This window comes from Pieris napi, chromosome 13 (assembly GCF_905475465.1).
Source record: "Pieris napi chromosome 13, ilPieNapi1.2, whole genome shotgun sequence".
NCBI classification, from domain to species: domain Eukaryota; kingdom Metazoa; phylum Arthropoda; class Insecta; order Lepidoptera; family Pieridae; genus Pieris; species Pieris napi.
In genome coordinates, this window is record NC_062246.1 from 11,811,592 (window position 1) to 11,825,761 (window position 14,170).

Below are 14,170 nucleotides of genomic sequence, written 5' to 3' on the forward strand. Positions count from 1 at the left end.
TTAAACACATTAATTAGATTGTTCAGGAATACCGTACATATAATTTAACACATTAAGACGTGAATTTTATCTACATTCTGTATAATTCCGAAATACTCTGATTTACATTTAAAAAAATTTTGGTGATAGATAAAATACTACTTTTATTTTTTTTTATTAATAACAGAATAATGAAACAAATTATAATCTATTTTCTTCTGTTATATCCAACCTTTAGTTATAATAGCAGTCTGTAGTTTATTTCAGGGTAATCTAATCTCTATGGTCTCTATATCTTAGTTTATGGTTTTAGTAGTATTGATGGCTGTTGTGTCGTTGTTATTTTTATTTTTAAGGCCAAGATTTTGTTTTAAACACATGTCAATATGTTATTTGTTACCCAAATTTACAGTGTTTATGTAACGGTAACGGGTTTAAAACATGCATAAACTGTACAAGCATCAGAAAGATGTTGCATAATAACAATCAATTTGTACCGAGTGATGTTCCAATAAGTGCTGAGGCAAATTTGACGTCTGATATTATAAATCCAAATAATGTGAATAGTATCAAGAACATAACTCAGCCAATGCCATTGCCTGCAAACTCAGGATGTAGTATATCAGAATTTCCTTACGGCTTAAATATGAACGCTGGTATGAGCCAATATCCTAATTTTTCATCTGTTGGATTTCCACATAATGTAATGTCACAAAACTCAATGAACTGGCCAAACAACACATTTCCAATGAACTTGAATGCTCCAAATGGCCCATTTGGTATGTCTGTCGATAGGAAAACCTATGAAAAAGAAGTAAATTTATTAAATGTCCCTCAAATTCCTAAATATAAGCCAGATGCCCACGTAAACAATTACGCTCATTACAACGACAATCTCTTTAGTAATCAAAATTATCGACCAGTTCATGCAAGCTACGATGACGACACAACAAATAAACACAGAATTGCTGGAGATTATAAACAATATTTCGAAAGTAATTTAGGTTTATCTGGTAAAGTAGTTGAAAACGATTGCAATCTAAGTAAGATTTCTAAGCCAAATGAAAATTGTTTACAAAAAGATGTTATAAATAAAGTAAAAGAGACACTTACAATGGAACCTGATAGTTGTATCTCAAGTAATCCAGTAACAGATGTGGAAAAAAATTTGACTGAAACTCATCCAAGTGATACAGACACTTTTAGTTTGAGAACCTTTAAGGACTCTGATTCTCGTAAGCGTAGCTTAGAAAAAACCCTAAGAATGCTTGAAATAAGCATAATAAATAGTACAAATTCCAGAAAAATTGCTGAAACAACAGAAAGTCCAAGAAATCATACTGATACATTTAAAACTCCAACTGATAATGCTATAGATACTTCAGATCCATATTCAGATACAGAACAAAATGAAGAACTAAGTTCAGAATCACAGTATCTTAACTCTACATTAGTAGAAACAAAAAATCAAGAAAAAACTAAACCAGAAGCATCTAAGCAAACAAGTGATGATGAACAATTTAATGATTTATTGCCTGTAAATAAAATTAAACAAGAAACCGTACACACAGTTGAAGTTAAGTTGGAAGAGTGGACACCAGATCTGGACACACCAAATCCATTTCAAAAGGATACTTTTGGTGTTCCAAGTGAACATGTTTATAATTGTCACATTTTAGATTCTGAAAATAGTGTAAATATTGCTAAGGAACTTGCTAAAGATGGTAAGTAAAGATTTATATAGTAAAAATATATATATTTTTTGCTATATGTATTAACTATTAAGTAAGAAAGGAGAATATATGTATAAAATCTATATCAGTCTAGTTACATACTCAAAATAGACAGATAAGTACTCATCTGATATTAAGCTATAGATACCTCTAGTCTCATGTATACATTTTTCTGATTGACACATTAGACTTTGAATTACTTTTACACAGTTCAAATACATATGTTATCATGCATTTATAATTATTATAATGTAACAATGTAAGATTTTGTTTTGTTAATATAAACACTATTTTCCACAGGTGGTACAACAGAATCCTATTTTGAATGTCCATATTGTAGTCTTTACTTTAACAACCCAAAGCGTTATTTAATTCATATAAAGTGGCATTCCTTTGGTTTGACAAATGAGAAGAGACTCGAGTTGCAGCGGGAAAAAGAAATGAAGAAAGTATTGAAAAAACAGGCAAGGTATGGTACTACAACATGTTTTTGGGATTCACATATAAGTTATACTGAATATGTGACGATGACTATGTGACGATGACTATGTCTACGACTTGCTAGTTTCCTTATGATTTTTTCCTTTACCAACTGAAAATGTTAGATTCAATATCGATGATTAGAAATAAGTAAATTTTAATTTTCATGTAACTATTTTGTTTCCAAGTAAATAAATGTAATGTTTGTTTTAGAACCTAACAATTATCTTATAAATTTACAATAATTCCAGAATACAGATAAAAAAGCAAAATGAAGAGAAGAAAGAACACGAGGGCCCTAATAAATGTACAATCTGTGACAAGGAATTCAACACATACAGCAGCTTAAAAACCCATAGACAAAAGTAGGTGTTCCATAATTTTAAATAGCAGGGTAGACGTTGGCAACCATACAAATAAGCTAGTTCATAGAAAATAAAGTGCGTGTACTAGTGTACACACGTTAGAAGTGAAACTTCTTTATGACCTTATTTTTCGAAAAATTATCTATATGCAACTAACTTTACAGAAATTGGTTAAATAAAGTTAAATTAGATAAAGTTTAACAAAAGGCTTTTAATATCACAGACTTGAATACAAATAATACAATTACATATTTCATTTTACCTTATTACCAATAAGATTATTACAGAATTTCATAAATTGTAATATAATTTTTAGTATCATTGTTATAGTTACTATAAATTTTTGTTATTAATGGTTTAGAATCTCTTCAAATCAACCGTGGTAGGGACGAGAAAAAGACGCGCGTAACGGTCAAATGTGACGCGTAACCGAAACATGTGACGCGTAACCGAAAAATGTTACACTAAATTTTTTTCCGACCCCGATAAAGAAGTTTCTCTTCAAAAATACTATTCACTACACTATACTTGAACAAATCATTGCAAGAAAATTAACAGATTGGCCCAGCATCATGCACTACAATATCTTTGGATATCCTCAAATGCCCGCCAAATGACCTCTGCCTAGTCTTTTGGCAAATTGATTAATATAAGTTAATACTGAATATATTTGCCCATAGAATGCACCCAACCCGTGCAAGAACCTGCAAGATATGCAGTAAGAATGTGTTAGGCTGGCTTGCTATGAAGCAACATATGACAACGCACGAGGAAGCCAGCTTCAACTGTCCAGACTGTCCGAAGAGGTTCAAACATGCACATTCCTTAGCCAAACACCGAGATACACATAAGGTGACCATTATTTTTTAATAAAAAAAAATTCAACTACTTTAACATTATAGCAGTGTTGGCCTAGTGGCTTGAACGTGAACCCCTCAATACTGTATCAGTTTTGTGATCTTTTTTTTTCTTAAGAAATTAATGATAGTGAGTGTGCAGCCTTATGTGACACACACGCGCCGTCGACTTTAAGGTAATATAGGAAATATTGATATATAATATATATATAATATACACGATGATTTCACCATAGCAGCTAGTGTTAAAAGTCATTGGTTCACAGCTGTGATCTGCCACTAGGCCAACAATCATGTACCAATAATCTATGTCTGTTGGTTTATCAGGCGCATTCATTTATGTCTTTGTTTCATTTCTCATTTTCAACCAGGTGATCTTTTGCGCCTACTATACTCTGATTTTTCATTCCGTAGAATTCTGACATTTCATAAGTGTTGCTACTAAAACAGATCTCCAAAGAAAAAGGAACAAATTTGACTAATTTGAGGGCAATAAAAAATGCTACGTATTTTATGTTCTATCTACAAAGCGTAAATCTAAATATTTACTTGAGTGACCTAATACAAAAATAACAAATATTTCAATATCACGATCAATATAACGAATTAACTTTGATTACTTTATTTTATTCTTTAGCTGGCATCACTGCTTACTAATTCCAGGTTTAGTAAACCTTTTAAAAAAATACAATTTTTATCTTTACTTGTGGGTTTTTTACTGTTTGTGATGAAAAGGGACGTATGTAATTATCACTCGCCGTTAAACCACTTTAAATGTGGAGCACTTAATAAAATGGATACATTAACTAACAATAAAATGTATGTATAGAAGCAGATGTTCAGACTCGTATTGAAATTGAAAAATGTGCCCGGCCAAAAAGGTTTGCCATCTCTGACATATCAAAAAATTATAGCTATCAGACTTTTACGGAATTAAAAATCAAAGTATAGGGCCGTAAATGTTCCCTTTTAATGAAAGAACACTCCAATTATTGTTTAATATTTAACTATTTATTAAGATTAAATGAAACTATTTTAGAACAAAAACTTAAGATGGCTGACATTTTCATCTATATGTCAAAGTGACATTTTACATTCATAAATTATCTAGGTGCAATCAATCATGCCTATACGTCATGTGTATAATAAACTTGAGGTACACATACCTAAATACAATGTTTTTAATAATCCAGGAGAAAACACATGGATGTGCTCAGTGTACGAAGAAGTTTGGTTCGGCGACTTTGCTTAACATTCATATGAAGACGCACGAACGTATGATCCGTGGCGCTACTTTCCGTTGTACATACTGCGGAAAGGGTTATTATGAATCCTTTAGTTTGGCGGTAAGTTTACAAGACAATTGGTAATAAAGCTATAGTTGGAAGTATAGTATGTACTAACTTTTTCCTTGAATCGTGTTAATTTTATATCTAGTATTGTCTTTTATTGACATAACCTTTACACATTTAAAGAAAAAAAAACACATTGCGGACATAAGACATAGACGACACACAAAATCAGCAGTCTGTGAACACATACTAGATAGGCCTAATCACTACATACGCTTTGACTTTTGACAGTACTTTCGGTTGTACTTGCGAAAGAGAAAAGATTCTTCCCAAGATTGGTACGCGAAGCCATTGAAATCAAAAAACACCCCAATGACAATAGAGAAGACGGCCTAAAATTGTCGAATAATTATGAGGTCATATCATTGATATACAAAAAACCCAAGATGCACAGTCTCATATAAAAGTAACGCTCGAAAGTGTCCCGAAACACTATTTCTGTCCATAACAGTATATGTTACAAGCATATATTATTGCAAAATCAACCTTACGCGAATTGCTTAAAGTTGTTATTACAACGCAGTGTATACGTACTTAAAGCAATAAAATTTTACGACCGACCGTGGTCGGTAGGACAAGGTATTGAGTGGAGTCGAACATGACTTTTTTATTTACAACTATTTAACATAATTTTAAATTTATCCGACTTTTTGGGTGCTTTACAGCGTGAGTGGTCACGGTGACTGAAGACAGAAGGTGTTGGATGTTAAATAGTTGTAAATTTATAATAATACATAACTTTAATCCGGTTAAAAAGTTTTTTCTTTAAATTAAAAAAAAATGTTAAATTGGCTACCTCCTGACCCACACTTTATATAGCGTAAATATATTTGTCAAAAACTACACACAAAAAAGTTCAAGAGTACATAAATTTATTTATAAAAAAAACACAAATAAATAACATCGACTCCACTTGTAGACGCGAGACTATTTGAAATGAGCGCACAATTTAGAATGTTGCGCTCATTTTTTGAGGACGTTTTTTTGACGTTGAGTGTGCATCTTGGGTTTTTTGTATATCAATGGGTCATATACATTAAATTTTATATGCATATTTGACTCAGTCTCATCAAAATCAAGAGTAAGGCAGTTGTCCCACCAACGCGACGTCGAGGAAACTACTATCGGCTATTTTCTCGCTCAAGAAACTTACAATAGATATACATTCCGTGTAAACAAAAGAGATGCATATGTAAATAGTTGATCGCTGACTGTTCATACTGCCGGCGAGGACTCGCTCCACTAGTTCGTCGCTGAGCGACAAGAGCTATGAAAGATAATTACCTCTTAGCTATCAAAACTCACGCCGAGAGAACAACCAGACGACGGATCTAAAAGTACACGTATCTTTATTTATTATGAATATCAAAAGATCATCGCTGTCTAGTTCAGACAGTGGTGGTAACTATACCATCTGGGGCCCGTGGCACATTCTTTTGATGGGGCCTTATCAGTAAAAATCGTCACGTTGTACTCAGTTTAATTTTAATAAACTTCGAGATTTTCAGCGTACTTAATTACACGTTGTATAATGTATATGTCCCACTAATGGCCATAGGCCTCCTCTCTTAGGCGAGAAGAAAATGTCTGTAGTCCCCACGCTAGCCCAATGCGTATTGGAGACTTCACATTCATAAATAGATCATAATATCTCTTTGGCAGGGGCCCTCTTGGGTCGGGGGCCCGTGGGATTTTGCCAGCCTTGAGTCCTGACGATGATGATGTCTTTTACGAGTAATCGCCCGTCTCACTCGCACACTTGTAGCCCAGTGACAAAACTCGTTTCCAATTCTAGCTCTTCTAGTTTATCGTCGGCGCTGGGACATCTGCCTAACGATTTAAACACGTTCTCTAGACTGCCATTTTTTCCAATTTAACTGCGAAAAATATTGTAAACGAAAATTGTCTTGCTTTGTCCGCGAGTTTTCTACTCTTTCACTCATTTTCTGAGATGATATAGTCATATACTTATGGTTACACAACAGTTTTTTTGGTTTTGGTTCAACAACCAATCCCTTCAAATATTTATTTATTTATTTACAAAAATACATACACTATCCTTATAGTACTAAGCCAATACGATAATGTCAAAAAAGGGCTTGTATACAAAGTACACATGTCAGAAGTGAAACTTCTTTGTAAAAACAAATTTTTAACTCTTGTTCATATTTATACAAATCTAAAATTTAAGATTTCCGAGACTTAGAGGGAGGGAAGAAATGTTGGGAATGTAATCGTCATTGAAATATTGAGGGTCGAGAATGAATACAAATTATAATATATAATTTTTTTTTTCGATAATAAATACAATTCGTCATTTGAGATTTCAATAAATTATTTTGCATAAAATCTAAAATAATTTCATAAATTCTATTTACGAAATTTCGCCCTTCTCACTCTCTCTCAATCGCTCTCTCCCTTTTCTTCGAAAAAAACGCTGCACATCTTCGTGACGTTTTCGTAAAAAATTACCCTCATGCGGTTAAAGAAGTTTCACTTTAAAAATAAAACAACATTTAATATTAAATACATGAGATGCACAATATTGCTGCTGTAAATTTATGATTTAAAACTTTTTGACTAACGTTAATTTATTATATAGTATACATTATCCATACATAAACAGTAGTGTTGGCCCTAGTGAGCATACGACCCTCATACCTAAGGTTGTAGGTTCGATACCCAGCTTTGCACCAATGGACTTTCTGTCTTGGTGCGCATTTAACACTTATATGGTGAATGAAAACATAGGAAATCATGCCTTCGATGCAAAAATCGGTGGCGTGTGTCAGGCACAAAAGGTTGATTGCTTGCCAGTGGCGATTTTTGGGGCGGATTTTTAGATATCGCTGAAAGAAGGGGGGGGGGGGAAGTGACGTGTATATCGCGTGATTAATAAATCAGTTGACGTTTGTGTCCCGCGCTGCACAAACTTTCCCCCACTCCCTTGTTTAATGCTCAAGAAGTTTGCCGGTATCTGTAATATGCGTTAAGGAATATTTATTTAATTATGTCCTTTTATAAACCAAATAGAATAGTGTACGAAGTGTCTTGTATTGTTTTTATTAATGTGTTATTAATTTTTTTACAGGCACACGAACGGACACACAGAAATGAAAAGCCGTTCACGTGTGATATTTGCAACTCCAGCTTTGGAACTAATTCCAGTCTAAAGCGACATTTGAAAGTTGTAAGTTTTTTATAATTATTACTAGCAAATTGTTTTTTTTTTATTTAGCCCGTATTTCGCCGAGATTAGCTACGGTATGTCAAAAATGTGTTAGAATTTGAAAAATCATTTAGCTAAAGGCTGATTTACACGGGGTAAGTAGACAAGTCAGTCGCAGCGCCAATGTCGGCGCCGCGACTGACTTTAACTGTTTACATGAAGTAAGTAGTAGTGGTGCGTTTCTTACGATGAGCACACGTGTGTGAAGTCAGTGGGAAAAATGAATTCGCGAAAACAACTGAAACGACGATTTAATTATTTGTTGAAAAATTTAGCCACCAGATCTGGTGGATTTTTATATCTTGTCGAGCTCTAAATAATATGTAGCCCTTATGGCTTTAATTTTATTTTTTACTTCAGTAGAAGTGAGCCCTTCGATTTGCATTTGTTGAGCCATATTTTGCAACGCTGTTGACCGTATTTCTTTATTGCGTAATTTAGGGATTTAATATCCCAAAGGCACTCGTTTTCGCCATATAATTGCACCAATTTTAAGGTTTCGTCTTAGCGAAGAAGCTTCATTTTTATCGCCAGCGAAAAAAACGTGGTCACTCTACAACGCAGCGGCAGTGACTAACCACGCACTGACTTGTCTGTTTACACGGTGTTTATTTGGCTGGCGCGGGGGTGCGCGGGTGGCGGGGGGCGCCAACTGACTTTAAAATATTCGTGTCCGAATATTCAAGTCAGCGCTGACTTCAAGCCACTGTACTGACTTCAAATCAGTTTACACAGGGTTTTTTTCGGGTCAGCACTGACTTGCCTCGAATTTGAAGTCAGTTACTGACCCTGTGTAAATCAGCTCTAAGTCTCGAATGAATTAAAAGATTACACAATTATATAATAAATAAAGTTAAAGATAATTAGGTTACCTTTATACTTTATAGCTTTGGAAAATTTGTCATATAAAATATTTGATCATAATCTATATTACAGGATTGCATTTTTTCTGACAGTTCAATTTTTTTTTTTGAACTTCTAATAAATGTAGTATTATTTAATCTCTTTAGCCTTTATAATAATCTTATTATATTTTCTCAGTCACACAACACAACAAAACCTTACGAATGTCGGACCTGTCACAGATGCTTTATGCAGGAATCGATCCGGGATCGCCACGAACTACGTCTCCATAGCAACCCGGAAGATTTCAAATATCCTTGCAAATTATGTACATCGAAATTCATTGAAATGAAGGATCTAAAGAAACATCTTTATAAAGTGCACCCAAAAGTTAAAAGAAAGAAACATTCTGATGATGATTACTCTGAATAGTACGAGATCTAAACGTCTTCAAGTCATACGTGTACGCGTATAGAACGTACTCGACGTACAAATACTTCGAATATTGTGGGATTCGGATTACGAAAGTTTTTTCCTTTCTATCACTGGTAAAACGAAATGTGTGCATTGAAATAGTACTCAAGTTACTTTCAAATTCTATAGTGACCGTGGTCTACATAAAAGTTCCAGCACTCAAAAGGGTAGTTCAAGTTTACCAACTTTAGAGATGTCAAATTCAAACTACATAGAGAAAATGGTTTTTTATGTTACAGAGAGAAAATTCTGTCCCAGATTCAAAAACTCTTCCAAAATCTTATTGTAACAGAAAGTTTTAGATATAAAGGATTTTATGTTTGAATTTGTCTATGGTTTGGAAGATCAAACATGTAAAGCGATTTAAAAACTTAACTGAAGACATTATTTGTCAAGACAAAAGTAATATAAAATAAGTCAAGACTTAAAGTAACTATGATGCTTTGTCATTATTTAAATTAAAATTAACTATTAGACATCTAATAGTGAACAGATATTTTATTTTGTACATAAACAACTTTTACAATTTTATAGATCGTTGCCTAAGATTAATGTAAAAATTAGGTATATAGATAATTTTAGGGAAATTTTACATATTAATATGGGCACATTCTTATATTCTGTTTTTAAGTTTAGTTCTTAAGGTTGGTTAAAGCACTAACTTGAATATAACACGGTTAATAGCTAATTTTAATACAAAACCGATTTGTATCAGAAAGGAAAATATATTTATTGAGTTAATTAATCATTAGTGTCTCAAAAATTATTTATTGAATAAATTCTGTGTGTAATTCAACCCGTCTCTTATTACATTGATTTATTATATACTGATTTAGCTTATTTAATTCTATTGGCGGGACTTGATTTTTTAATTAACCAAAGAAACAAATTGATATAATAATATATTACTGACACAATAAAAAGATTAATTTAAATTATAACAAAAAGCCTTAAAAACCTAGATTAAAAGTAATATATAGTACTTGTTACTATGGTTACAATTATTGTTCTATGTAAAAAATATTGTAACCATGGTAACAAACACTACTAACCTTACTTTTTTATGTTTTGTTTTTCCCTATCACTCATGTGCTGCTTTGCTAAAATATGAAAAATATTTATATATTTGGTGTTTGTAGCATAAAACTCAGTATGTTTTCAAAGGCCCAAAAGGATAAATTATGGATATTTTTTTTAAAACATATCAATTAAGCTCGCCATTAAAAAATGAGTATTGTTATAATTTAATGTTAATAAAGCTATTATGTTACTTTTTAGGAAAATTGGTACTGAAACAAAAATCTCAAAATTTTGTTACAAATTATTTGTATACATATATTTTAACACAAAGTAAGAGGTATTAAGGAATAGTTAAGTTAAATGTTAAGAATACATAATTTCAGAGTATTGTTATTATATAAGGTATTTTCAATATGTCTATTGTAATTAAGGAATATTACCAAATTTTTGTAAATATTCAATGTCTTAGAATGTCGTTCTAATAAATATTATTGAATCAATTTTTTTTCTATATCCTTTACATCTCATATTATAACATTATTATTATTCTTGTTTAGAGCTGGCCCTGGTTACCAGGAGCTTTGAAAACTGAGAATTGTGTGTAAGAACTAAATCAAAGAAATCTTTATTACATCACTTAGAGCCCAGATAATAATACTATAGGCTAACTCTAAGGAATATACATGATATTGTATATGTTATTTGATATAATATAATAAAGCAAGGTTAAGTAATAAGAAACATATACACAATTAAATCTTTATTGATACTTATCACTAATAAAAGGAGTTTAAACAAAACAAAAATTGGCAGTTTGTGTCAAACTGTCTTTTGATATACACACTGTATTTAGTATGAAGTTATATTTAAAAAAAGTAAAAAAAAATTCTATGGACATAGTTTTTGCTCCCTTTACAGAAATTTAGTTTTGTCTACACTGGGTGGCTTGCATAATGTGCAGGCAGGTGAAAAAGCATCTATAACCTATATGGCTCCAATTACCAACAATAGTTCTTTTGAAGCACCTTTGACAACTACAAACCACCTTAATGTAGCAAAAATATACATGAAACACTTAAATATGATGTTAAAACTGATTTTTTTTTTAATTTCGGCAAAATTTAATGTCTGACAAAAAACTTATTACATTAAATATAACTTTGTATGCTTTAAAATCAAAAGTTACAGGATTTCATTTACATATATCAGATTTACTTCCTACCTAGGTTATGCCTCAGTTTGCGATGAAGGTCTTTGACAAAATTTTTGTATGTTAGATGTTAAGAAAGTATTACAGACAAACTGTTTACGACAACATCATTTAGAACAACATACTGGTTATATTGACCAAAAACAAAGATCCCGGCTGAATTCTATTATACCTAATAAAAATGTCATCGCCTGTTACAAGTATCAGTTTTTACTATCAAATATGAGTAGTCCCTCCCTTCAATGTTGTTATAACACATTTCTACTGTATGTTGTTTGTGGGTTATACATGAAATTTTAACAACTGCAGTAAAACACTTTCCTAACCATATACAATGAAGTATTTATTAAGTTATTAACATACATTAATAAGTATTTTAGTGCACATTGCATTTTATAAAAAAAAATTAAACAAACTGTCATGAATATTGTATTGAAACAATTAATACCATTTATCCATTACAAACCTTGGCAGACCATTTACTTTCTTATGTTAATTTAATCACCTTGTCCAGCTGCTTGGCGTAGTAATACATAAATCTTTTCTTTTATCCAATCTTTATTGTATGGAGCATAGGTGTTGGTTGACTTTTGGTACACAAGACAACTAAGATCTGCTAACTGGAAGAAAATTAGTATTATAAATTTATTAACTTTTATAGTAGTTTATTATTATCTACACATTACATTCGTAGTGAAAAAACTTGGTTTAATTCCAAACAAAAATAAATGTTACAGTTTTATAAAGAACATAATATGGTGGTTAGACTTGAAACTGGTTTGATGTAAATTCCTATGTTTTATATTCATATGTTGAAGGAAATAGCAGAACTTTTTTAAATAGTATTGAATACAATCTATTAAAAACTCAGGTGATAGCAAACTTACTGAAAGTCTGTCATTAAGTATTGACATAATTACTAATTAGCTGGCTGTATTCGGTACAGTATTATTATTGTTCCTAGTTACATTTATAATATTAAACGTCGAAATATCTATATTAGGATAAGATCAATACGTACTTGGTCTATAAAATCAAATAGTTGTGAAATATCATATGTTATTGTCGGCGTATTTGGGTTTCTCCGTTTTAAATGTTCCTCGTATATCTTGCAGACACCCTCCATACAATCATTAACGCTTTCGTAGTCTGAATATGTTCTCGTCTCAGGTCTTTGTCCCGGTTGAACCAAAAGAATTGTGTGCGACTGTAATAACATAACCTGACTTTACCGCCATTTTTGACGCTATAAATTAATATTTACGTACGTGTACGCTTCAACTCCTTACTTACCATTTTATAAGCTTATTGATAATTTCTATGCCTCGAATAAATAAATTAATTGTCAAAATTCAAGAATATATCGAAAATCGAACACCAGTTAAAACATCAAGCCTATTTTTTTTTTATTCATAAATCAGAATAGCCAATCACAATGCATTATTGGGGACAGACCTGAATTCAAATCTCTACTCTACAGACTCAAAAAAGGAAGCTACAACAGTAATAACTGTTTCTATCGGCCTTTATTTTTCGATTTTAAAATATATTTTTTTTATAGTAAATATTTTTTTAGTATCAATCTATCTTAAATTTTTAACTATATTAAATGAACAAATGATTCGTTGTATTAGAAATCTGTGATTCGTTAAAAAGAACGTATTTAGTTATCCGTGTATACATATTATCCTGTCTGTTATCCTGACTGAAAATTACAGGCTGTTGGCAAAATATACGCATGTAAAATCCGTAATACTTATTAAGGATTCTGTAAACACTATATTGCTCAAATGTCTATGTGATGTCACATCTATTAAAACTACGTTATATACTCTTTCAACCTTAAGGTGCGCTTACACGAGGGCAATAATTGCTCGGCGACACGAATGGACAGATCTGGAGCAATTAATGGAGCAATTTCAATAAATTCAATAAATTTCAATAAATTATTTCGGCGATATTGCTTCTAATTGCTCCAGATATTTCATATCGCTCAATGTCGCAGATACGAATTGACGAATATCCAATGGACTTGGAAATACCTAGCAATTTTTGTATATGTCTCATTCGCACTTGTTTGTTTTGCGGCTTGCCGTCTTGCTTCCGCGGGGAGAGCGAGAGGTCTAAATAATAATAATTTCTAATTACTTTATTTAAAAGTAATTCAAAGTCTGTTCGTGACATTCTAGTAAAGTTTTTGAATAATATATCATCTAATTCTTTAAATAATGAAAATTTTGTCCTCTTTGCCAAAAACGATCGCACCCAGATGCGCCTATTCCTTTTCTTTCTTTTTTGTTTTTGATTAATGATAAAAAAAGCGCTACAAGCCGCCGCAGCAAGAACAATGTCGTCCATAGCGAGCGAAAACTGAAACGCTCGTGTATGACAGTATTGCCTAGTTGATGAAGTTGCGCCATATCGCTCAATATTGTATTGCGCAGTATTGATGCTTGTTGCCGTTGCCGTAAATTTCTTGATGTAGTCGTGACGTCATAATTGACGAGTATTGACTGGAATTGAGCAATTTTAGTTGCCCGTGTAAGCGCATCTTTAGTAATGGTTGTTATTTATTTTTTTATGCTGTTACTCTTGCGAAACCTCTTGCAAAAATCTCTTTTACGAAAT

At 32.0% G+C, this 14,170-nt stretch overlaps 2 protein-coding genes across 3 annotated transcripts; one reads left to right on the forward strand and one right to left on the reverse strand.

Annotated features, from left to right (window-relative positions):
- Positions 1 to 269: 269 nt before the first annotated feature.
- LOC125055357 (zinc finger protein 184-like) lies at positions 270 to 9,532 on the forward strand. 2 transcript variants are annotated; one of them, XM_047657784.1, is made up of 7 exons: positions 270 to 1,703; positions 2,013 to 2,181; positions 2,444 to 2,557; positions 3,238 to 3,409; positions 4,608 to 4,760; positions 7,858 to 7,956; positions 9,037 to 9,532. In XM_047657784.1, the coding sequence occupies exons 1-7, from the start codon at positions 449 to 451 to the stop codon at positions 9,268 to 9,270; spliced, it is 2,196 nt and encodes a 731-aa protein (XP_047513740.1). In that variant the 5' UTR covers positions 270 to 448; the 3' UTR covers positions 9,271 to 9,532. The 2 variants fall into 2 exon arrangements, with proteins under 2 accessions (XP_047513740.1, XP_047513741.1); XM_047657785.1 differs by lacking the exon at positions 4,608 to 4,760.
- Positions 9,533 to 11,077: 1,545 nt separating this feature from the next.
- Positions 11,078 to 12,983, reverse strand: LOC125055355 (enhancer of rudimentary homolog). The gene is made up of 3 exons (XM_047657782.1): positions 12,836 to 12,983; positions 12,564 to 12,749; positions 11,078 to 12,162 (listed from the first exon to the last, which is right to left on the reverse strand). Exons 1-3 carry the CDS (start codon positions 12,836 to 12,838, stop codon positions 12,040 to 12,042), a joined length of 312 nt encoding a protein of 103 aa, XP_047513738.1. The 5' UTR covers positions 12,839 to 12,983; the 3' UTR covers positions 11,078 to 12,039.
- Positions 12,984 to 14,170: the final 1,187 nt, after the last annotated feature.